This window comes from Ochotona curzoniae, unplaced genomic scaffold (assembly GCF_017591425.1).
Source record: "Ochotona curzoniae isolate NIBS_2020 unplaced genomic scaffold, NIBS_Ocur_1.0 contig_1302, whole genome shotgun sequence".
Taxonomy (NCBI): Eukaryota; Metazoa; Chordata; class Mammalia; order Lagomorpha; family Ochotonidae; genus Ochotona; species Ochotona curzoniae.
This window is the reverse complement of record NW_024465035.1, coordinates 19,170,233-19,195,680: the sequence shown is the minus strand read 5'-3', so window position 1 is coordinate 19,195,680 and position 25,448 is coordinate 19,170,233. Positions and strand designations below refer to the sequence as shown.

Here is a 25,448-nt window from a genome sequence, read left to right as displayed (position 1 = left end):
AAAGGGAAGAATAGGAGAGATTGTCTACTCACTGGTTCATTCTCTAAACGTCATCAACAACCAGGACTGGATCAGGCTGAAGCCAGGAACCTAAAACTCCATCCAGTACTTCCACATAGTAACAAGAACCCTTGGAAGTGAATCAGCTGGGACTCAAACTAGCATTCACATGGGATGCCAACATTGCAGGTGGCAGCTTATCTTACTGTACCGCAAAGTCAGCCCCCTACTTTTCAAATTTCCATATCTTTATTGTAGGTTATGAAAGAAAAGAGTGGACAAGTCAATGTAATATTTTCATATTTAAACAAACTCAAAAGAGTTAATGTTGATAAACGTATCTGCAATAAGTTATTTGTTTATTGGAATTTTTGAGCTTTCATTTTGCATGCAAAAGAGCTGTGATAAAACACGTTTTTCCATTGGTTAAAACAATCAAAGGTGCTGAATAATGTGCCTGGAAACCAATGTAAAAGGACAATCTAAAAATTTAGTGTGTTTTCCGCTATTATTTTGTTTTGATGAGTTTGAACACTACTTCAATCCTAACAATAGTGTGTCGTCTATTCTTTTTGTTGAAGTGGTAGTCAAAAGTCAGGCAGCTTTATTTTAGATCTCAGCAGAAATGACTTAAAGTGAGTGTTAAAATATCACTTAAAACAACCCAGAAAAACACGGAATGACTAGTTTTCCAAGTCTGCTGCTTGTTCACTCATTGAGCTGTAGACCCATGAAGCTCAGAGGCTAGAAGCAAGGCTGTGAGGTAGGGGACAGAGGAGAGTGGCTCAGTCATAGTGGGCCTTGCCTTTAGCTACCTCAACACTGGGCAATTCTCCATTGCACAGCATTTGGAGTGGTGGAGGAGGTCTGTCTTCCGAGGTACCTTTTGTCATCTTGGTCATGTACTTTCGAAAGGCCTTTTGAATAATGGCAGCACCTCTCTCCTCTTCCTTCCTCTTGGTGGTGGTGATTATTGGCTCATATAACTTCTTGAAAGGATTTGCTTCCATGAACTTCTCTTCCATCATGACTTTCATGCTGTCCAGATAACTGGAGTCACCGAGGACCCTCGTGGTGAAAGCAAAAAGAATATCCATGCAGTGCAAACGATCTCCACTCACCATGGGCAGGTCCATTACTAAGAACTGAAATTTGTTTGGCTTTGCCACCCGCAAAGGCTCTGGAAGGGCATCAGCAAAATCAGAAAGTGCAGAATATTCAATAAACTGTGTTGCCTCTGGGTCAAACTTTTCCCACACTTCATAGAATATTTCAAAGTCATCATCACCCAAGGGTTCCTCACTTTCTTCAGTGGCTGTGTTAAAGTTCTCCAAGATCACAGCAATATACATGTTGACAACAATGAGAAAGGAAATGATGATGTAACTGACAAAGTAGGAGATGGCTATTGCCGGAAGGTGGCGGTTCTTTGCGGAGTTTTCCCTTTTCAGCATGGGGCTGAGCAAAGAGTCCCAACCTGCTGATGTAGTTATCTGGAAAAGACACAGCATGCTTTTGACGAAAGTCTTGAAATTCAGTATGTCATCGATTCCAGACTGTGGGCTCACTTCAGAAAAGAAATTCATGCCTAATATAGCATAGATGAACATGACCAAGAAAAGGAGCAGGCCGATGTTGAAAAGAGAAGGGAGTGACATCATCAACGCGAAAAGGAGAGTCCTGATTCCACGAGCCGCCCGTACCAGTCTCAGGATGCGGCCAATCCGGACCAAGCGGATGACTCTGAAGAGCGTCGGGGGGAAAGGGATGTGTTTCTGTTTCTCCAAACCAGAAATCATGGCACCTTAGGAGAAGAAGGGTTACTGTCAGAGCACTCCTGCCAGGCCCACTGGCCTCAAGCCTGTCACCCTCCTCAGAATCCCAGCAGGACCAACCGCCCACCAATAACCAGCCAGTCATCTGTGCTCAAATGTGGCGATTTTCATTGCCAAATTCAAGGGAGACTTTATCTGTGCTTTAACTTGGAAAATAATTTCCATCCAGTTTTAGGTGGAACTTTAGATGGGATAAGATGTCTAAAATATTAAAATCCATCAGCAACAGGAATATGGTGTCTGAAAGGCTGTTGGGATAACTGTCTGATGAACTTGGAGGTAGTTATCTATGTTGGGTTTTAAAAGTCACTTATGTGAAACAAACACAAAGCTATCCATATCCACACGTAATATGACAAACAATTGAAACACTAGGTTCTGAATCTCTTAGATTAGACTAAAAAGAGAGACTTCCGGTGAATGCTGGCTCAACCTGAGCTGCCAGTGGAAATCGCGAGCCCCTGACTTTAAAGTTCCTTAAACCCTTTTAAATTTTGTGTTAGTGAAGAAGTCTGAAGACAGTCCGAGGTGGGAAAGGACAATTTATCTATCACAAGAACAACCACGTGTGTAGGGCTGGGCAGGCAGGGCAGCCACATGGGTGCTCATCTTTGGCTGAGGTCCACAAGTCTCATAATTATCAACCATATACATCCCAAGAAGTGTCAAGTGCCAAAACTGACAAAAATGGGGAGACCCTCTCTCTGTTGTTGCAGATTCCCTATAAATAGAAGCTTCAGTTGAACTTTGTGCCAACACCTGAATAGTTGCCCTAAAAATTCTCCCTGAATACAAGGACTTAATGCAACTCAGATTTGGGGACAAATATGGTAAGACAGCTGGCACATGCTTGTCTTGTGTGGACATGGCATTCTTTGTTCTTACTGCGGTGATCCTCTGTGGTCATGAAGAGTCATGGCAGTTACAATGCTCTTGCATTTTAGTCACCTAGTGACTAAAGATGATCAGTTGATGATGTCTCACTAACAGCTGAGTTGTACCACTATGCTAATGGAGCAGCCACCCCTGGCAGTTCAGCAGCATCTATCCTGTAAGACCCACATTCTTGGAGATGTGTCTGGCTAATCAAGCCCACGATGATCTATCATTTCCCTGAGCTTCATTGCTCTCTGTTTCCATGTGATTTGGCATTCAGTGAATTTCTTTTTCTGACAGTTAAAGTTGTTATACTTCGACAGTATTCTGAACTCCAAGAGAAGATTCACTGCAACTCACAGCATTTTGTACTACTCTGAAGCTTTAGAAGGAGCCTGTAGGAGTGGCAAGACTAAGCGTGGGATGGCAGTCAGACTGGCAAAGGCATCAGAATTCTGCCCACACTGGTGAGTAGGATTCTGCCTCATGTGCTCTTTGTCTCATTCATCAGAGAAAAATGCCATGCACAGCATTTGTAGCTGCCATTGCCTAGCATTTGTTCAGAGGATAGTCAGAGATGTTTCCACAAACTGTGTGATTTCTGGTATTTCCAGGAAAGAGCTGTGGAATAAATGAGCTCCTTTTGGTCTATTCAAAGGAACAGCTCTTTGGGCTGTCATAGGGGCTGTCCATTTCATCAGTATATGTGTTTGGAAATTAAGTGATATGGGTTACAGTCTACTCAACTATAAATATGTGGAAGGATCTACTGGTAAACTGTATCTACATGATCCTCATGGCCCAGGAACCAGAGATGATCCAAAGCTATAACACTTCTTTGTTCTCTGGAACATCTGCATAGTTGTAGTGGCAGAAGGAGCCAAAATATTTTGATCTAGCCTATCTTTTTGGTATACTCCTTCTGAGACCGCACAGAAACTTCAGGGTGGGAAATTGCTTTTCCTTGTCTTTGTGGCTTTTTGAACTGTGAGAAGGGCTCATGGGAGCTTTTTGCAATTATGAAAAGTCCAATTAATGTTTTGGATAAAACAAGAGTTTAAAAACCCAGAATAAATTCTTATGGCTCAGCCATAAAGAATTTAATTTCACAGATGATTTATGTGTGTGTTTTAGTAAAAGAAACCTGACAATAGCCATCCTTCTTTTCTATTTTTCCTTTCATAAACCCGTCAATCATCTTACCTATGATTGGGAAAAATATACTGATTATATATAGGGGATAATTGATGAGTGAGATCAGAGTAGTCAAGAGAAGCATAGTTCGTGACGTGGTTTAAGTTGACATGGGACACAAATAAACAGAAAGCACTGCTGGCCTATATGATATAATGTTGGACATATAGACTCAGGTGGGCCATGGGTCTTTTATAGCAGTTGAGGTAGGCACACCAGTGCTACAGGGAAACAGCAACTGGATCTGGCATCCATGAGGATTTCAAAGTGAGAGAGAAAACATCACTAAATGCAAATCCTTAAAACTTTAAAATAGACTTTAGGGGTTATAGTTGCAGAGGACGGGTAGAACTGGCTCCATAACCTTTGTAAGTCATATTAAACCACAAAAACCTACCAAGTTTATCTGAATTTTGCCTGGCTCCATTGAATAAGTTATCCACCTAATTAACTCTATTCCAAAGTTGCATATAGTCAAAGGAATGGAAATTATTCTCTAATTCCTGACAACTCCCTAGCAAAGAAAGGCATTGGTACATCTATCTATTTTTTTTTTTTTCTTTTTCTGGAACCACCTAAATCCACATTTATTGCTTTGTGAACAGTTTGGAAATACTTCCAAATTCTAATATTTCCAACTTTACTTCTGGAGGTCAGTTTAAAGTTCCCCAAGCTGTGATTTTTTTTACTTACTAACAATGGACAGAACCACGACCACACAATCAAATAAATTCCAGCCACTGGTGAAGTAGTATTGTCTCAAGGCAAAGATTTTGATGAGACATTCTACTGTGAAAATGACCACAAAGGCTACATTGAGATACTCCAGGATGGATGCCATAGAATCGGTCTGGTCAGCTGTCTCCACCATCATGCTAACCATGTTTAGCATAATGAGAATGACGATGATGATATCAAACACTTGGCTTGTGACTAAGTCGAACACAACACCTTGGCATTTGTTCTGAGGAGACATAAAAGAAATAATAGATCATTTTTAGTTGTAGGAATAACAGCTGTATTGGCCAAACTTTAACAGTGAGTTTGTGGACAAGTGGATACTCTGAGGTCAACTGATGAAACTTGGAAGGATTTCCTCAACCTTGGAGCAACATAATCAACAATGTCTCAGAACTACAAAAACCACTTAAGCAATACCATCAGAACATGCCTTACAGAGTGGACCCTGGGATGACATCTGTTGACTGGCTCCCATTTCTAGGTTCTAATATGGTTGGGCTGCTGGGAGCAGTCCTCTCCCTTTCCGTCCCACTTTCTCCAGATACAGGGGGAAAACAAAGGGAGATTGGAAAAAGTTGTCTCATCCACTTTCTTCTAATCCTCAACGCTCTTTACCCTAATCAGTGATTCAAAGGGCATCCATCCTTCTTAACTATGTAAACATGATCAAAATAATAGAATTTTATGGTAGCAATAAATAATAGATCGTGTTGAGTTGTGAAAATGATGCCATGTACATTGATGCCATGTACATCAAGAAAATAAAGTTTGGTTTCTCTCCTGATCAAAGCACACATCTTTTTTGAAGGAAAATGCACACATCCTTTCTGAAGGGCAAGAGGCTTTTATAGACCCAGAAGTTGTTGTACAGCTCCTATTTAATATGTTAACTGGCATCAAGTGCTTAGATATGCAGATTTAATCTCACTTTAAGCAAAAATGTTTTTAAAAAGTCTTAGTAACAAGTTATATATGATGTGATTGATGATGTTGTTTTGCTGGATTAAAACAGCTCATGTTGGATTCAATAATAAAAATGATGAAACTTGGTCACTGTATTTTATCTGCTTATATATCGCTGTTGCAATCATGTTAGTACAGAGAATACTTGGTCACACTCAGATGTTTGGCAAATTGGATTTAATGTCCCTCAGGGTCTGTTTGCCAGGTCAGATCGACAGAGTTTATGCTTAATCAAAATTCTTCTATTCAAGCAAATCTTTATTGCCACATTTCTAACTTTTGTTCACTTTAAATGGGATTTTATTCAATGATTATTAAAAAGGGGAACAAAAAAATCTCATTCTTTGATATTATTATTGATGGAATTGATTTCTATATAGGTAAGTATACTGCTCTCTAATTGTTGTGATATAAGTTCTAATTTGATTTTGTGAGTCTAATCTGTCATGTGTGGTGAAATGACTAGATTGTTTCATGATTTTCCTGAATATAATGGCTGTGAATCATCACTCAGTGAAATGCTGTTCCTGAACACAAACTCAGACATTTAAAGCATATGGCATTCCTTACTATAAATTAGTTGTCTGAGGCAAATAGGGATTAGAAGTATAAACGTGTATTGGGTTATTTTATATTATACTATCTTCTAATCAAAGTGTGCACACACTGTTCTATGTAGAAAATTTATGGAACCTTAAGAATTCATCTTTCAACCGTCAAGGACCTGCTTTGGTAACCCAGGCAACAGATGGTGCTGACTCACGGGGATAACAGGAGATAAAGCCGTAGAATAATGGTGGTAGAGCTAATAGGCAGGCAGAAGGAAACACAATGAGCGTGATTGTATGTGAGGGCTGTAGGAAAATTGATACTGAGGTTATCAGTCTGAGACCAGAAGATGAGAGATTTTAGAGGTAGTTCATCAGATCTGGCCTGAACAGATTCAGTTTTGGTTACCAGGAGGTTATCCAAGGGCCTAGAGCAGAAGTTGGAATGACAGGTGGATTTCAGTGGTATTAATACTAATATGAATTAAAACCATGACGGTGAATTCAGGAAGAGTTGGGGCAATGGTTGGACACAGGGCAGGGACTGTATTCAAGTCAGGGTTTTTAGATCATGTGCTGGGATCCCTGAGGCTTTTATTAAGAAATCTGGAGAAGACACTTGAAGGTCAAGTGCACCGCTTACGTGAGGAAGCATTTGGGAACTCATATAGGAGGTAGAGTAAGGGGTGATAAGTGTGGGTGGCTTTATAGTTAACGGCACCATTGAGGCAAATGGGGATTAGAAGTATAAAATTATCAAAAGTAGTGAATGATCAAAAAGCATTTTATGTGACTCTAAAATGTACAGTTACTCTTATGTTTCAGTATGATTTAAAACCCAGCAAGAAAGTTGCCCTGTGGGGACACATCAAGAGAAAGAAGAAATTATTCTAAATCCCTTATGGCTAAATCCCTTTATGGCTGGAAATGAAATGTATGAGTGCTCTGGTTAAAAAACAGCTGGGTTTTTCTCCCTTTTTGGTTGCTATTAAATTATTACAAAAGTCAAAAAAAATCATATTCAGAGTCAAGAGCTGTGTGTAATGGACTGACTTGAAGTCTTAGTTCAAACGTATGAATGTCAGGTGATAAAGTGTTGAAATGATGTCCTGTAATACTCTCTCTGGAATACAGAAGCCAAGACAAATGAGCAGCGGTTATAGGAATGATTGGTGAGCTGTAGTTACACAGAAGGGTTGTGACTTGATGTCATTTCTGGCAGACAAACAAGGCTGGGACAGTGGAGGGACCAGGCTTTGACCGTGTATTGTAACTTTTGTTCATTCACACATTGAAATAAACTGGCAAAGGTGTAGGAACATTTTGTGTCATGCCTTAGGATTTTAGATGTTCAAATTCAATCTGTGCTTTCTAATCTCAGCCTTTCAAATGGGTATACAGTCCCCCAGCCTTACAATTGGACTGCCAGTTTCTAGCCTCGTGTTGATCCTATTTTGCCCTGAATGACCTGAGATCAGCAAACCATGACCCACTGGACAAATGCAGCCAGTGACCTGCTATGGTACAGCTCATGCTCACAGGGTTAGTTCTTATTTTGAAATGCAAAAGATGAAGACAATGTTATGGCACATGAGTGACAGGAAATCACTCTCCCCCTCTCTAAACAGCCACATTCATCGGCTCTTTATTCTCTATGGTTCCTTTTGTTCCTCACCGTGATGTTGAGGCTATATCTAAGCCTATGGGAAGATTTGCTTTCTGATTCTACAAAGGAGAAATTTGTCAATACCGAATTCAGTTTATCGTAAACATTTGTAAGGATGAATTGCATATGCATAAATTCAACCTCTTACACCAAACAAAACCTGGTGAAGGATATTAGGAATACTTTTCAAACTGATTGAGATTCAACTTAAACTGTTAAGTCTGTGTTATTGTGATGAGTCTACCAACCACCTACTGCGAGCACACTACAAATGACATTTCAGTGGTTGCCTCGGCTGCTACTATTGAATCTGAACATCTGAGGATAGAAACACATTAGGGATTTTGTGCGATCTTGATGTTTGTAAACTTAAAAGTTACTGGAGAGTGGCATGGCAGAAATCTGAGTTCTTAATAATCACCCATGCAGTTTTGTTTTCAGAAACATTCAGTTGCTCTCACCAGAGGTCTCGGAATGGGTTTTTGAGGCTTTTTGGTTCCTAATTTTTTCATGGCATTATAATATTTCTTCTGCTCTTCTGTCATAAAAATGTCTTGACCACCTAAGTATATGGAGAAGATAAGAGATTACCTTGATTTTGGGGTCAGGTTCTAAAATTTTAGAGGTAATTTTAAATTTACATTACATTCTATCCATAATCCTGCAAATTACAAGGGAAGTAAAAGAAGCCGAACCCTGGAAGAAGCTAAAAGGAAATAGTTGTAAAGTTAATGAACAGGAAAAATGGAGGTGACACTAGTTATATTTCAGTTTTTATCATATAAAGATCGTAAATTCTTTGCAAACATTCACAGACTTGCTGTAAAATCTGGATATATTTAGTTGCACATATTAAGTAGCAATGCAATGAAAATAGAAATTAATAATGAATATTTAGCCAACATCCCACAATGTGGCAATTAAATTCTCTTAAAGTAATAAGCACATATCACTAATAAAGTCAATTGCATAAAATCTCTTCAGAGTCATTCTCAGAGAAGGGAACAGAGTTTTAAATATTTTGATCACCAAACAAGAAAAAAAGTAGAAAAAGGACTAAGATTCTCATTTTGGGAAAAGAATGGTGGAAAATGTTTAGAAATGCTGAATATAATACAACAAAATTCTTTTTAGCAGTTTAGTTAAGTCTGAATAAAAATTAAAATAAAAAATAATCTCTGGGATCTGGAAATTAGGAGATGAAAAAAATATAGCTGGGGCAGGTGCTTGGCTGGGAGTTGATGCGCTTCTGGACATGTTGGCATTTTTATCAGAGGGTCTGGATTCAAGTCCCAGCTCCATTCCTGCTTCTTGCTAACGTATGGCTTGGGTGGTAGACGCTGAGCTCAATTAGTTGGGTCCCTGCCAACTGGATCTGGATGAAGTTCCTTGCTTCTGGTTCAGCCTGGCCTAATCTCAGCTATTTCAGGCATTTGAGGGAGTGGATGGTGAACAGCAGATCTTTTTTCTGACTCTCTGCCTTTTAAGACAGAATTTTGAATCTTTGCAATTATGAAGGGGTCATGGAAAAAAAAAAGCAATAAGCTGTCCCAAAGTACCAGCTCTTTGATTCTTGATCATATGTAATAACAAAATATATCCCCTACTATCCCGATTAATAAGAAAAAGGAGGCAGAGATAGAGATCAATAGGATCAAAGACAAAAAAAGGAAATATAATGATAGAATCCAAGGGCATGCATAAATTAATAAGGAACAAGCAATCATACAACAACACATCAGAAGAACTAGAAAAATGGATAGCTTTTTTTTAACACACGCAATCTACCAAAGTCGAATCATGAGGCAATTAATAATCTAAATAGACCTATAACAATGAGTGGAATCAAATTAGTAATTAAATCTCTTCCCAACCAAGAGAAGCCCAGGACTAGATGGCTTAATTGCAGAATTCTACCAAATGTTTCAAGAACTTACCCCAATCTTCTACAATTATTCCAAATAGTAGGAGGGAAGGCAATCCTTTTAAACTGTTTCTATGAAGCCCAAATCACCTTAACACCAAAGCCAGATAAAACACAACAGAAAAAGAAAACTACAGACCAATATCTCCGATGAACATAAAGACAAAAATCCTCAACAAAATGCCAGCCAACAGAATCCAGCGCTACACCGGAGGGATAATTTACCTGAACATGGTAGGATTTCTCGCTGGCATGTAGGGATGGTTTTACATTTGAAAATCAATAAAGGGGATACACCACATCAAAAATTGAAAAATAAAAAAATATATGATCATCTCAATAGATGCGGGAAAGGCATTTGATAAGATCCAACACTTCATGCTAAAAAGTGCAAACAAGATAGGCACAGAAAGAACATTCTGCAACATAATCAAAGCAATACACAGAAAATCCAAGTCATACTAAACGGGATGGACTGGAAGCTTTCCACAAAAATCTAGAAGTAGACAAGGATGTCCATTCTCACTATTGCTATTCAATATAGTATTAGAAGTCCTTGTCAGAGCTATTAGGCAAGAAGAAGAAATCAAAAAACTTCAAATTGGCACTGAGGAATTAAAATTATCCCTTTTTGCAGATGACATGATTCTCTACATAAGAGAACCAAAAGGTTCAATCAGGAGAGTTGCTGGAGTCCATGCAGTAGGTATGGATGACAGGAAGGTGTGAGGAGAACAGCTCCCCTGTGTGGCAGAGCCCGGGGGAGCTTTCAGTAACCACCTTAATGCAATTCCATCTCCCTTGGCAAGGACACTCGACCACCCCGCTAAGAATTCTGTAATCTATTGAGGCATTGTTGTTTGCCCCTGTGAGATGGTTTTTATAACCATTGTGAGCTTGAAAGTTAATGTTGCTGATAACATCTTGTCCTGGTGAACGGACCTTTAACAATGTAAGCTGTCTGGGTTGCTTTTATGGCCCTTTGGCTGGAAGAGCTCAAGAATGTCTGTACTAACATTGTAATACATGTTTTCAAACTAATTTAGGGTTATTGAGTCTGTAGTTGTAATGGGAATTTATGTTTGTACTTTTTCTGTTTCTTATCTTTATCTTTTCCCCTCTGTAATATTTTCTGTCCTCTAACTGATAAGTTGTAGAATGAGAATTGTAGTAGGAGTGTAATATTGATTACTATGTGTTGCCTACTGAGCAATTCCTGGCTACAACTTCAGAATGAATAATGCCCTGACTTAATGAGAAACAACTGGCAGAATTATCCTTGGAAACACCCACTTGTCCATTGTAGAGCTAAAATCAAAATGGATTAGACATGGCTCATTGCTAACTGCATTTCTTTTCGCCTTTGTAACTCCTGCTTTACTTGCTTGGCTAACAAACAGTGTGAGCTTGCAGGCCAACTAGTGCCAATGACCCCAATATCCATAAATCAAGGCCCCAGGCTTATTAACCCATAGATAATTCAAGATTGGGGTCTAGTTGTCATAGGTGGTGCCAAGGTTGGAGTCCATGCCTGAGCAGAGCAGGCAGGGGCTGGCAAGCTGAGATAAGCAAAAAATGCTATAATCCTTCCTCACTCACCTGTTGTAAATTGTGCCCCCCTTGAAGCTATGTCAAATTGCCCCTAAAGAAAACTTTGTAATTGTAATGTTCGGGGCCCACACTCTGCAGTCGAGTGGATGCAACACCATGATGTAAAAGGTCTGTGCCAGAGCTGGTGACTGCTTCTGTATAAATAAAGCGGACAGCTTTCTCGCATTGTCCATTACGATCCTGAAATTGTAGTGGTCCGTTTCTTTTCTTTCTATGCCTGTTCCACACACCCTTCTTGAGTTCCGAACTCAGCTGAAGCTGGTCTCCAGCAGAGTATTGGAACTCCTAAGAGAATCTGGTAGGGTAGTAGGATACAAAATTAATGAGCATAAATCCACGGCCCCAGCATACACCAAAAAACTCCATGGCTGAGAAATAACTTTTAAGAAAGAACTTGTAAATGTACTTCCTTTTAAAATAGTGGAATCTTAAACACATTGGAAATAACCTAACCAAGATGTGAAAAACCTCTATGATGAAAATTACAAAACATTAAAAAAAAAAAAAAAAGAAAAGAAAGAGGGCCCGGCACGGTGGCACAAGTGGTTAAGGTCCTCGCCTTGCACGCCCAGGATCCCATATGGGCGCCAGTTCTAATCCCAGCGGTCCCACTTCCCATCCAGCTCCCTGCCTGTGGCCCCAGAAAGCAGTCGAGGACGGCCCAGAGCTTTGGGACCCTGCACCCCCGTGGGAGACGCGGAAGAGGCTCCTGGCTTCGGATCGGCGGCATAGTATTGGCCGTTGCGCTCACTTGGGGAGTGAATCATCAGATGGAAGATCTTCCTCTCTGTCTCTCCTCTCTGTATATCTGCCTTTCCAACAAAAAGTAAAATAAATCTTTACAAAAAAAGAAAAGAAAAGAAATAAAAGAAGACATTTAAAGATGGAGAAATTTACGATGTTCCTGGATGAGCAGGATCAACATCATCAAAATGTCCATGTTACTGAAGTAATATACAAAGTCATTGTGATGTCAACCAAAATCCCAACAACATTCTTTTCAAAAATAGAAAAAATGATGCAAAAGTTCATCTGGAAACACAAGAGCACAAATAGGCAAAGCTATCCTGAAGAACAGAAACCAAGCTGGAGAAATCACAATTACAGATCTCAAGACGTACTGCAAGGCAGTGGTGATCAAAACAGTCTGGTGCTGGTACAGAAACGAGATCAATGTAACAAAACAGAAACCCCATAAGGCAGCCCACATATGTGCAACCAACTCATTAACAAGATAACTTGAAAATAATCCAGGGAAAATCTGATCTTAACAAATGCTGTTGGGAGAACTGGATAGCAGCCTTCAGAAATAAGATGCAAGACCTTCATATCTCACCTTATACAAAAATCAGTCCTACATAGATCAGAAAGACCTAAATCTGCACCCAGAAACTATAAACCTATTAGAAGGAAAAAAAAATAAGAAGCACTTTCCAAGACATAGGAATTGAGAAAGACTTCTTAGAAAAGTCACCTAAAGCATAGGGTGTCAAAATAAACCAATGGAACTACATCAAACTAAGGAGCAAATGAAATGATCAACAAAGTGAAGAAGCAACCAACAGAATGTGAGAAAATCATTGCACGCTACACAACAGGGTTTATAAAGAGCTTCAGAACTACATGACAGCAAAACAAACTACTCTGTGAAGAAATGGGTGAGGGAAATGAACAGACATTTTCCAAAAGAACAAATCCAAATGACTAATAGCTCAGGCTTCCTAGATATCAGGGAAATACAAATAAAAAAATCACATTGAGGTTCCACCTAACTCAGGTGAGACTGGTCTACATTCAGAACTCTATTACCAACACCTGCTGGCATGGATGCGCGGAGAAAGGTGCCCTCCTTCACTGTTGGTGGGAGTGTAGGCTAGTGTAACCACTATGGAAATCAGTATGGAGAGTGCTAAGAGACCTTAAAATTCATTTACTATAATATCCAGATATCCCACTTCTGGAAATATATCCAAAGGAAATGAAACCTGCATATGAGAAAGTGACCTATAATTCTGTAGTTACAGCAGCACAATCCACAATAGTGAAAACATGGAAACAACCCAGATGCCTGTACAAAAAAGGGGTGGATAAATTATCTATGAAGTACTGTCTATCTTGCCATTAAATAGAGTACGATCTAGCCATTAAACAGAATGAAATTTCACCATTTGCAATGAAATTATTCCAAATAGAGTTCACTATACTCAATGAGATAAAGCAATACAAACAGGACAAATACTATATGTTCTTTCTGCTATATGGCAACCTTCATGCAAAATACAAAAATACAAAAAAATAGCAAAATGATGGACTTATAACTGTTTTTTGAGGGACTATACTATTACAATAATATAGGGGAATCAGCAGGTGAAGGGGCAATGGGATTGAGGGGAAATCCCTGAGCCTGTGTAACTCTAACATACTAACTAACTAAAGCAATTGGCTTTTTGGCTTTGCCAAAGGAGAGGCACCAGCATCCCTGAAGGAATTTGAATCTTTCTAATGGAGAGGATGGATTAGAAGCAGCATCTGCCCACTGATGATGAAAGACAATCAGATTTTATAACGAGTAGGTGTTTATTTTGCTGATTCCAAAATCCATAGGCTCTTTGTAATAAATGGGGTTGAACTAAGAAAATTTGAAATCATCCTGTACAAAAAAAAAAAAAATCACCCTGGTACTTATAATCTACTGGATTGTAAGCAGGGACCTAGGCTGACCTGGTCATTTGTTACTCCAGGTATGGGAGATCACTGTAATCTTGGAGGAGCATTTGCAATCAAAACCTTAGAGAAATGATCGGCTCCAGAGCAGGTCAGTAGGGCACAACCTACGCCAGGTGGATCTGACTGTGTCAGAATGACAGAGCTGTCTGATCAGACCAACTCATGAGGATCCTGAACCTAAATTTGAACAAATAAACATTATTAAAAATAAGTACACTTGGGGCCTGGTGTGATAGTGTAGTGGTTAAAGTCCTCCCCCTGAACATGCCGGGATTCCCATATGGGTACCTGTTCTAATCCCGGCAGCTCTACTTCCCATCCAGCTCCCTGCTTGTGGCCTGGAAAAACAGTCAAGGACGGCCCAAAGCCTTGGGACCCTGCACCTGCGTGGGAGACCTGGAAGAGGCTCCTGGCTTCGGATTGGCTCAGCTCCAGCCATTGAGGCTGCTTGGGGAATGAACCATTGGACAGAAGATCTTCCTCTCTGTCTCTCCTCTCTGTAATCTGCCTTTCCAATAAAAATAAAATAAATCTTACAAAAATAAATAAATACGCTTGGATAAAAAGTGCTAAGAAAATTTAAGGCTCAGGGAAATTGATTATGGATTTGTATATTTGATAAATTTAAAAATATAATATGTAAAAGAAAATTTATTTACTTATGTATTTATTTGCAAAACATAGTGATGGAGAAAGGAGTAGAGAGCAAAAGTTTCCATTTACTGATTCACTCCCTAGCTGCCTATATCAGCTTGTGCATGGCCAGGAAAAACCCAAATCACCAAACTCCATTTGAGTCTCCCACATGAGTTGCAGGGACCCAAATATTTGAACCATCATCTACTGTCCTCTGGGTACATTAGCAGGAAGTTGGATCAGAAGCAGAGTGGCTGGGTTTCAAATCAGGTACTCTGATATGATGCTGGCTTCACAGGTGCCTGAACCCTGAACTACAAGACACACTCTTGTTAAGAAAAAAGGAAATGTGCGGATCATTTAGAAAAGGTATGATGTGATGTTTTGATTTGTTCCATTAAAATAAATGTGAGGTTGCGGAAGCTCACAGATGACACAGGGAGTTCTTGAGTCTGTGTGTGGTACTGTGCACTGGGCTTACAGACTCAATCCCCTATGCTTTGGTAGGTGTTTAGACTTTTCCAGAACAAAACAAAACAGCAAAACAAGGATGCTGTGAGCTGATCAAAACAGGGACTTCCGATGCAAACTTAGATCTGAAGTCACAGCAGCTGACATCCAAGGGGTTGGTATCGGCCACAGAGATGATTACACTTTCTGAAAGGAAGATTGAGACAGCTGCCTAATATCGATGACTGAAGGCAGGTTGTTAATGAGATATACTTAGTATAAATTATAAGAGATTAACCCAAAAATGAAAACAATGATTATAAAAGGTGAATATCCACTTTTATGACTTCTAGTTTGAGAAGTGCTTTCAATTCATAATGTGAGAAAAAAGGTTAAAAAAGGATGAGATTTTGAATTAAGAAAATCGCTAGTATCTGGAAGTCAATACATCATTACAGAAACATAAAAATGAAGTCATGAGTTGGACAAAGTATTTAAAATGCTTAAGAAAAAGATCTCAATTCTAGTCCCCAAAACGAATAAAGTTTGTAAAGAAGCAAATCTTAAAACAGAAATACTCGTGGCCCATTAACCCTTTGAGAGATGTGTAACCTCATTGATAATCATGTAAATAATTACAAACATTTGTCTATCAATCCATAAATGACAACTGCAACTATAACAACCAGAATGATGAATTTTACAAAATGTCTTTATTGCCTCCACTTCTCTAATTCTTGGAATTTCACCTGGCTAAATAATCAACAGAAAAAAAATAACTCTAAAACTTTCATATATCTAAAAATACTTTTTTTTTCAGCAGGGCAAGGTATTTAGAAATGATCTGACTGAAGAAGGGAACCCTCAGGATAAACTGTGGCCCATGCATAATGTGAGATATAGCTCAGCCACACATTTTCTTTAAGTAGAGACGGTCTATCACAAAGGTTTGTAGATAGTGACTCAGAACTATAGAACTAAAGACATAAGGTCATCCCAACGAGGTAGAAGTTGGCTAGAAATTAACCGGAGAGGATTATACCAAAGTGACAAGAGACATTGCCTGAAATGGTTACCATTGGGTGTCGCCGTAAGGTGATTTCAAATTTTCTTAATTCTACCCTATCTACTACAAAGAGCCTGTGGATTTTGGAACCAGCAAAATAAACAGCTATTCATTACAAAGGCTTGTTCTTCTTCCCCAGTCACTGTCATTCTAAGTAGTTCAGTAGATCTGCTAAGGCCGAGTGTTGCAAACCAGGAGGCAAGTTTGCTGAATGAGGAACAGTCATTATTTTTATTGTAGATAACAAACAAACAAAAACCCATTACCCGCCCCCCCCATAACAACAACGGTGAAAACAAAAACAAAGACTTACTGTAGTGTCATAAATACTAATCCTGAGAGCTGTTCTCTTAAGGTTTAATTAGGATCAGACGTAGAATCAGACAAATACAACGTTCATTGATTCTAACTGTAAGCCAGATAATAAAAAAAATTAGCTTAATAACCACCCCTTCCCATGTTTGCAGCTTCTCCCTAGCCTTATCTTCAATGTCCTCTTCCAACAGGGGTGGCGAGTTTCTTTGTCTTGATGCAGACTGTGAAGAATGCTTTGCAAAATTGTTTAGATCAGTTTAGACTAGAACCTTTTCCACGAAAGTTCCTGGAGATCGGACATGAGACTACTAAATCAGGATAGTCAACATACTTATCTTTTTCTGCTGTTGGTTGAAGTTGTCAATAATAACACCGATAAAGAGGTTCAGGGTGAAGAACGAGCCTAAAACGATAAAAACTACGAAGTAGAAGTACACAGCTGGATTTGCTTCAAACGCTGGTTGTTGGTTTTCCTGTTGGGGGGTTTTCAACGGAAGAAAAACAGGATTACGGCAGATAATATGCACCATCCTGACTGCTTTTGTCTAGACAACAAAGCGTCTATAACCTCTTTTGCATTGCCATAGCCCTTCTTCGAGAGCTGTTCTTCCCCAGCTTAGTTTGTGTAGTATACCTGCTCATGGCAGAGCTGGACTTTTTATTGTCAGCATGGGGGAAGCATTGTAATCAACAACAGCTTAATCACCTTTGTCTTTTGAAAAAAAAATCTGTAGGATATCTACATGGATATTCAATTAGAGGGAGCCACCAGAGGAGCTATGACTTTCTTTATACAGAGCCCACCGTTCTATTCTAGCTGTGTCCTTTCACTCTTGTAGCATACCTTGCAATATGTAGACCGTCAATAGGCATAGAATGAATTTAATAGTAAATGGATGAATTGGTAATTGATCAAGCTTGCAGCATGGAAGGAATGAGTGCATTGCTACTGTTAAAACACTTGCTATAAATTGTAATTATGAAATTAGATTGTACATACAATGTATGACTGACTATGCAGTTATATTCTGTGTAAATATTACAATCCAAGTTGTAATTTTTGTAAACAGTAAAAACACATCTATTAGCTGTGCCTTTCCAGAAACTTGATTTCATTAGCAAGATTAAGCTGGTCTAGATTTGTTACTATGCATCTTCCACATATTAACTCATCCTGAGACACTAGGACAGCCATAAGGACTAACTCTCACTCGTACCAGCTCAGCTACTGCTACAGCACACACCTGTTGAGCACATACTGCATGCCAGGCATTAACTCTGCAGACTCCCAGAGTGGAGTGTACACATACATTAGGGCAGGGGGGAACAAATTAACCAATTTTCCATTGATTCCATTTTTTTGACTTGACTATTTGCTAACCTCTATGCCATCAGCCAATTTCACACCTTTCTATTCCTCAATTTACTCATCTGAGAACTAGAAAATAGGGTAAATGGCTGACTACTCTTCCAACTTTGGAAATCTGATTACTTTGTGATGAGAATTCAACAGTCGAAAATCTCCAGAAACTCCCCTTGTCTCCAGGGAACCAGCAACCATGGAGCTCCCTCTTGTTTGACTTTAGTCTTTTTAGTCTTTTTCTCTAATTCTTGGAAATTTGGCTTCTGCGTGTCTATATATTTAGGGAAGCGATGAGAACCAAATCAAGGTATCTTGTAGTTCTCTCTTGCTTCTAGGTCTACCTCCTACACTGCCTTTGGTCTCCATGGAGACAGAAGAGTGCACTTGTGAAAATGTTGGGGGTATCAGAAATACACAGGAAGATACATATAAATGCATTTAATCAGGCAGTGGTTGTTTTCAAAGTTCTGTCCTAGGGAAATGAGGTGGAGAACCCTGGTTATTAAACCTGCATGCAGGAAGTTCTGGGCTGTTCGATGCTCATGATATCCCTGCTTTAATCTTAGCATTCTAGAACATGGAATAACAGACTCACCCCTCTTGAATCAACAGCAGCATACATAATATCCATCCAGCCCTTATATGTTGCCTGCAACCAAAGCAGAAATACACAAATGTGGCTGCAGACTTGTCAACAACCGACAAATGCAAAAAGACCAGGCCTAGTGTGCCAATATAGATAAAACGAGGCCCCGTCATGCCCGAAAAGGGTGTTCACACGAAATGCTAGTAGAAGGGAATGTGAGGATAAATTTCTTGGATTTTTTTTTTTCTTTTTAAAATTTTCACAAAATAGAAAGTTTAAAAATAAAAGGCATTGCTAACAATAAGTGTTAAACAAAATATGGCCCAACTTCCATATACCACACCTAGCATCTGTTTAAAACGTTATGACCTGAGGGTGAGCAAGGTACTATGGATAGTTAAGGGATACCACTTGGGGAGTAAGATTCAACAGGCAACAGAGGGAGGCGCTCAGTAGGACAAATCCAGGAGGCCTTGGGTCCCACACAAGGAGCTAGGATTTGGGTCTGTTATCTCAACGAAGTCACTGCAGTTGTATTACCTTCAAAGTGATCTGTGTTTCTTAAGAGTTTTCTCAGTGCAGTCATACATACAGTACTTACCACCTGCAGCAGAGCCAAATAAGCTGTCCCCACGTTGTCAAAGTTGATTTCTGGGGTGACCCAGGACAAATTGCCAGTCTCACATTGGCTTCTGTTTGTAATGATGGTATGATTGATAGGTGTATTTGGATCTGTCTCATTAACGCATTTGCCAAATTTCCCCGAAAAAAAGGTTACTCCGAGTATACAAAATATGAGCCAGACAATGAGGCAGACAAGCAAGACATTCAGAATGGCAGGTATGGCGCCGATGAGAGCGTTGACCACCACCTGAGGGAAACGAAAAGGAAGAAAAACGTACCAGCTGGCTAGAGCATATGCAGCTTATGATCTCTCCAAGATGGGTCGGCTTGAGCTCCAGCTTTCCTCTCTGTATCACCTACCCCTTATGCATGACCTTCCCTGCTCATATGGCTGCAAAGTCAACTCAAGAAGCATGATTGAAGATGGTGTTTTAAGAGACACTTGCCCTGGGATTCCCAAGGGAAGGCAGAGCTCACTTGAGTTGTCATGCAGATTCTTTGGTGGTAGTGTCTCTGCCTCTCAAAGTCTATGCCTCGAGATGCAGAGGTACAAATAAAAGGGAAGTCTTGTTGTCTGAAGGACAGTTCAGCCACAGGGCAGTCACCTTCCTCTGTTGGCTGAACTCCCATCCCATTGGAGAACGTACCTTCATTCCTTCAAATTGTGACAGTGCCCGCAGAGGCCTCAGCGCTCGCAGAGTCCGGAAGGACTTCAAGCTCTTCACGTTGATTAGACTGATCACAGACACCTGGCGGAAGGAGAAGCTACAGGTGTTGTGCCCGCGGTGGGCCCCAGGGAAGCCAGTGAAGAAGGGCTCTGAGCTCCCTTGCTGGGAGACAGAAGCATTGTATCCGCAGGAACAGTGAGACCTTGCTGAAGGGCGAGGGTGGAGGGAGCCGCCATGTTTCCGACTTTCTGGCAAAGCTACCATTCACAAAAGCAAAAGTCATGCATTTCCACTATTGTTGTTTTTGATGAAAGTCAAAGAAAATCAGAGAAATTCAGAGTGTCAAGAAATCACCCTTGGCTGATGGATAGCATGGGCTCTTGAACTGCCTCCTGCGTTGCTATGGTGGTGGGAAGCAGACACACGGGGGTTCCATATTGAGTCAATGCGGAATTTCCTAGTATTGGTCATTGTACCGGGACTTTGTGAGACAGTGCCCTGGCTAGGAAAGACAAACTGAGGTGTTTCGCAGGCAAGTGGTATGATTGTTGTGACTGAATCTCAAACCATTTAGAAAAAAACAAAAAATAGAGCAGGAAAGCAATTTAGCAGCCGGATGGCACCTGAGCCACCGGGAGCAGCTTGTTCCCCCATTCCTGGAAACTTGTCTGTAAGCTTGGAATGATAGCAGAAGAAAAATCAGGAAGAAAACTAAGTTGCCTGTTCACTGATTTTTTCCCTTTACTCAAATAGATCCTTTGTGGGGGAGAGAGGAATTTAAAAAAGTATTTTTTTTCTCCCTGGGAGGACAGGACTATGGACTGAAAAACTGGAAAGTACTTGAAGTTAAAACCTCCCAGAACGATGAACTCCAGTTTGGAGATGACTCTCTGTAGCGCCTCAACCACTCTTACTATTATGGGTTATAGGAGGACAATTAATTGGATATCATTTGAATGACAATAATTGAGTGGATATCATTTGCCTGGGAATAATAGGTTAGCTATCATTTGTATGACAACAATTGATTGGATATCATTTGTATGAGAACAATTGTATAGAAAAAACAAAGAGAGGTGCTTCCCCGCTCCAGGCAGAGCAAGGAAAGGAGACTCCCTAATGCTTGTGTCTATGTGACCCCCCAGTCTTTAAAAGTCTGATGTTGTTAATAAACTTCAGCTAATGACCATCAGTCAGTAGTCCTTGTGTGTATTGTTATCGGCTCTGTGCACTGAGTCCATCGCTGCCGGACAGCGAACAGTGGGTCCTCGCAGGTTCACCTTGAAAGCTGCCTATCTGCACAGGAAGTGAGTCAGCATATTGACGACTCAGCTGATGCCAGAGTTCATTCTAACCTAGAGATACTGCCTAGTCATCCTGCCAGCCTCAATGCAGCAGTAACACATCCATCAACCAAGATACGTTAAATGAGTTACGGTGGACAGAACTGAGAGATTCCAAAAGGTACATGCAACCCAAGATGTTTTTATTCATAGTGGTTTTTAAAAACAGGATTTTTGCTTGTGATAGCTTTGCTCATCTGGAGAATTAATTGAACAATTTTTGCACATGTACGGCTACCTTGTTCCTGCCGGCAGAAAGGGGAAGAGCATGGAGAGGCTACTCTGCAATACCATCACCATCCTCACGGTGGGGAAAAGGTATTCCAAGAAGGAAGTCACCAAGCTTTCCCCCTGAAAGCTCTCCCTGGCTCACTTCCACCAACTTTGGTGGCACAGACGAGGCCCTCACACAAAAACATCTCCTTTCTTCTCCATCCTATGGCATTCATCATGTGGGAAATCTTATGCTACTTTTTTACTGTACACTGGTTTTGAAATTTATATTGCTGTAGTTTTTATGCATTTCAGCTTATATTTCTGTAGTTTGCTCCTTTAAGTGTTGGTAATATTAGAACATACGACTTGTCGTGTTTTACAGATCCATTTTCCCTTGTTGAATATCTGGGATATTTCAATGTTTTGTTACTATGAACAGCAGTTAACTGCACAAATGTGTGCTTTTCCAGGGTATACATATGAAAATTTCCCTTGGATATGTAAGAGAAAGTTATATTAATGGATTGTAAGTTGGACTTATTTGTAATTTTACACTTGATCTAGCCATAAGGCCGAGAAACGATTGGCTTATTTGTAATTTTACAATAATGCAAGACTTTCTTCATAATGGTTGTAGTAATTAAAATATTACCAGTGATTGGAAATTGCTTTCCTATCTCATTCTCAATGTTAGGCACCATCTAACTTTAAATTTTTTGACAATCTGGTAAATGAAGAGAAAAATCTCTTTTTAATGTGTTTTCTCTGCTAACCTGTGTTTTTTGATGGAATTCAAGATCTCTCTCTCCCGCTCTCTGTAACTCTGTCTTTCAAACAAAAATGGAATAAATCTGCTTAGAAAGATTGCTTTATTTTCTTGTTCTATTCATTTTGTTATCAGGATTATACTTGCTTCATTAATTGCTTTATAAGATTTTCCTCTTTTCTTGAAGTTAACTGCTCTTTTGAAGATTACTAAATCTCGCCCCTAGACCTGTCTGGGCCTGTTGCCCTTTGTTGGACAGCATGAGTTTGAATCACTGTTTCGATGTTGGGAAGGGTTATTGCTACATCTATGTTTCCTATTTTGTATTTAGTTTATCTGGCCAGTTTATAGTGCACATCCTCATTTTTACCTATGAGAAAGTTAATGCCAAAAAAGGAAAAATGCTCGTAACTCAGAAAGACAGCAGGCAAGCTAACTTCAGGACTCAGTGTCCTATGCCGATGGCTGTATCCAGTATGCACAGGATCCTTTAATGAAGATGCTCCCACGTGTTTTAGATTCTAACTGGTGTGGAATTCTTAGCACTGTGGACATTGATAAGGATGACAAGTAGTTGTTCTTGTTCACATCCTTGAGTTGGAGCTCCTTCAGCACTGAGGCCTTTCTACAATGCCGGAACCAATGACCCATCTGTTTTCCTCCAATGATGTGAATTTCAAGTGGGTTTTGCTGACCACATGGCTTGTGCTCTTGCCATTTATCTCATCCACTACCTCAAACAGCAGGGACAAAGTATTAGCTCATAGTAGAAACAGTGTATGTGTAAACTTGAGCACTCTGGAGCGAGACTTAATGGGTTTGAATCTCACATTTACCCTTTCTAAGTACAGCAATCTTAAATGTGTTTTTTTATCTACTACTGTCTCACATTTTGGGATAGGTACTATTATTCTTCCTCTGAATATAGGAAAAATCATAGTACTTACCCCAAAGAGTTACTATGATAATTATAAGAGAATACACATATGGAATTCATGATAGAACCGCTGTTGTAATCAACTGACAAATGTGCCTCACAAGAATTATTATCAATTTTGGCAATTCATGGATGGAGGTGGGAATCCCAGTTTCATCACTTAGGTTCCACGAGCAGAAATAAATTGCTGATGCTGAGTTTCTGGTTTCCTCATCTGTCACACGGCAGTTGTACAATGCACTGTAAGCTGGAACATCATTGTGCAGATTAAATGAAAGACTATATGTGAAAAATCCTTTTGTACTAGTGAAAACTCAAGATTGAGATCAGCCCAATCTGTTGGTGATGACTAGTTTTGAGAAGTCTTGAAAAGGCATGAAAAGTGAGAAGGGGATGGGGAAGTGAAAAATACTTGGAATTATTCCAAGTGTGCTTGCCATGTTTGTCATGGTTGTGGAGAGAAGTGGGTCAACATCACCATGGACGAGATTGGAATGGTTCGTGTGTGAAGCACAGTATGTGTGTGTGCTGAGCAGTGGGGAGGGCTGGAGTTGGGAAAGGCTGGCCTCCTGATGGACAAGTGACAGCCATTTGCAGGTACTGTGAAGACACGATGACAATAAAGCGATACTTTGGAGAGGTGTCTGTGTGAAGCTTACAGGCAAGAAAATGCCCAAAGTTTATATATATATTGGAAAATGGAATTTAAAACTAAGTTTATCTTTAGTGAAAAAAGTTTTGAAATCCATATAGAGTTGTTTCAAAACATTCATTTCCATGAACTTTTTTTTTTGAAGACCCCTTATTATGTATAGGTTTCGCTTGCTTTATTTAATTTCAATTTTTATTTATTTATTTTTGCACAAGGGTAAACTTTTAATTGCATTTCCTGTGAACCCTCTGTGAGGTAGCCATGCCAATCCCCTTTTCTGCTCCCCACCCCACCCCACCCCACCCCAGCTTCAGCCTGCTGGGCACACAGACATGGTGAACTTACGATTACAATGATGAAATCGAGCCAGCACCAGACACTGGTGAAATACTTTCTGAATCCAAAGGACACCCATTTTAGACCCATCTCCAGGATAAAAATAAACGTGAAGATATTGTCTGTACAATTGAGTAACTTTTGAATGTTGGGCCGTTCCTTAAGATGAACATCTTCAAATACCTGAAATGATAAAGAAAGCCATAGGCCAGACTGAATATTTGTAAAAAAAAAAAAAAAAAAAAACCAAAAAACTCCCAGTTGATGCATTTTTTTTTTCCTTATGTAACTAAAAGCTAGCATCTTTCTTGGAAATACAGTTTTACTCCAAAGACGTTATGACTGGGCTTTTTTTTTAGTGGAAATCATTCCTTGAACCAATGAAAACAGAGGAAGAAAAATACCATTCATACACCTGTGGGTCTCTAAGGCTCTCCAGCCCCTCATTACTGGCCCTCCATACATACAATCATCTTCCCACCACATTTCCTAGATGTCCTAATCCTTTTTTTATTTTTAAAAGATTTTTATTTATTTTTATTGCAAGTCAGATATACAGAGAGGAGGAGAGACAGAGAGGAAGATCCTCCATCTGATAGTTCACTCCCCAAGTGACTGCGACGGCCGATGCTGAACCAATTTGAAACCAGGAGCCAGGAACTTCTTCCAGGTCTCCCACGCAGGTGCAGGGTCCCAAGGCTTTGGGCCGTCCTTGACTGTTTTTCCAGGCTACAAGCAGGGAGCTGGATGGGATGTGGAGCTGCCGGGATTAGAACCGGCATCCATATGGGATCCTGGCACATTCAGGGCAAGAACTTTAGCCATTAGGCCACCGCGCCGGGCCCCTAGATGTCCTAATCCTTTCGACTCTTGTCAAGTGTGTCTTGGTGACGTTTCCAGAACCACTTGGTAGCACAGGCCATCTCCAGAGGCCGTTTCAGTGTTATCTGCACTTCCTGCAGCCTTGAGGTCACATACCCCAGGCCATGTCTCTCACCATAAAGAGCCATGCTCGTTTGCCACTGAGGCTTCTATGCAGAATTTGGGAAGTTTGGGACCTCATGTGAGCTGCCTCAAATATTAAATGTTCATTCAATGTGATTGTAAAAATTAGATATCCCAGTCTTCTGAGATTCTTTTGGCTGCTGTGTGCAAATGTTTACTCAGGTAGAAGATGAGCATGATTCTGGAGGCTCTTTACAACTCAGGTGTAGACTGTGTGGTGTGGCCTTTCTGTAATTATTGGGATTGGAAGAAAGGAGAGAAGAGGGGCCTGATACTAAATCTACTTGAGCTATTAAGACAAACTTGAAGACGGGAAGGAAATCAGCCCTGGTGTTGGGTGCTTGGGACAACAGAATGTCTCTAAGAAACAATCTTGGCCCTCACTGGAGACTGCATCTCC

General features: G+C 40.1%; 1 protein-coding gene across 1 annotated transcript in view; it reads right to left on the bottom strand.

Moving 5' to 3' along the window:
- Positions 1 to 785: 785 nt before the first annotated feature.
- Positions 786 to 25,448, bottom strand: part of SCN11A (sodium voltage-gated channel alpha subunit 11) — an 83,821-nt gene continuing 59,158 nt past the window's right edge. Inside the window, exons 20-27 of the mRNA XM_040965457.1 lie at positions 24,053 to 24,226; positions 19,773 to 19,874; positions 19,103 to 19,372; positions 18,511 to 18,564; positions 16,884 to 17,025; positions 8,285 to 8,385; positions 4,599 to 4,869; positions 786 to 1,804 (exon numbers count right to left, since the gene is read on the bottom strand). Of these exons, the coding sequence (XP_040821391.1) occupies positions 786 to 1,804; positions 4,599 to 4,869; positions 8,285 to 8,385; positions 16,884 to 17,025; positions 18,511 to 18,564; positions 19,103 to 19,372; positions 19,773 to 19,874; positions 24,053 to 24,226 (2,133 nt within the window). The remainder of the gene's footprint in view (positions 1,805 to 4,598; positions 4,870 to 8,284; positions 8,386 to 16,883; positions 17,026 to 18,510; positions 18,565 to 19,102; positions 19,373 to 19,772; positions 19,875 to 24,052; positions 24,227 to 25,448) is intronic.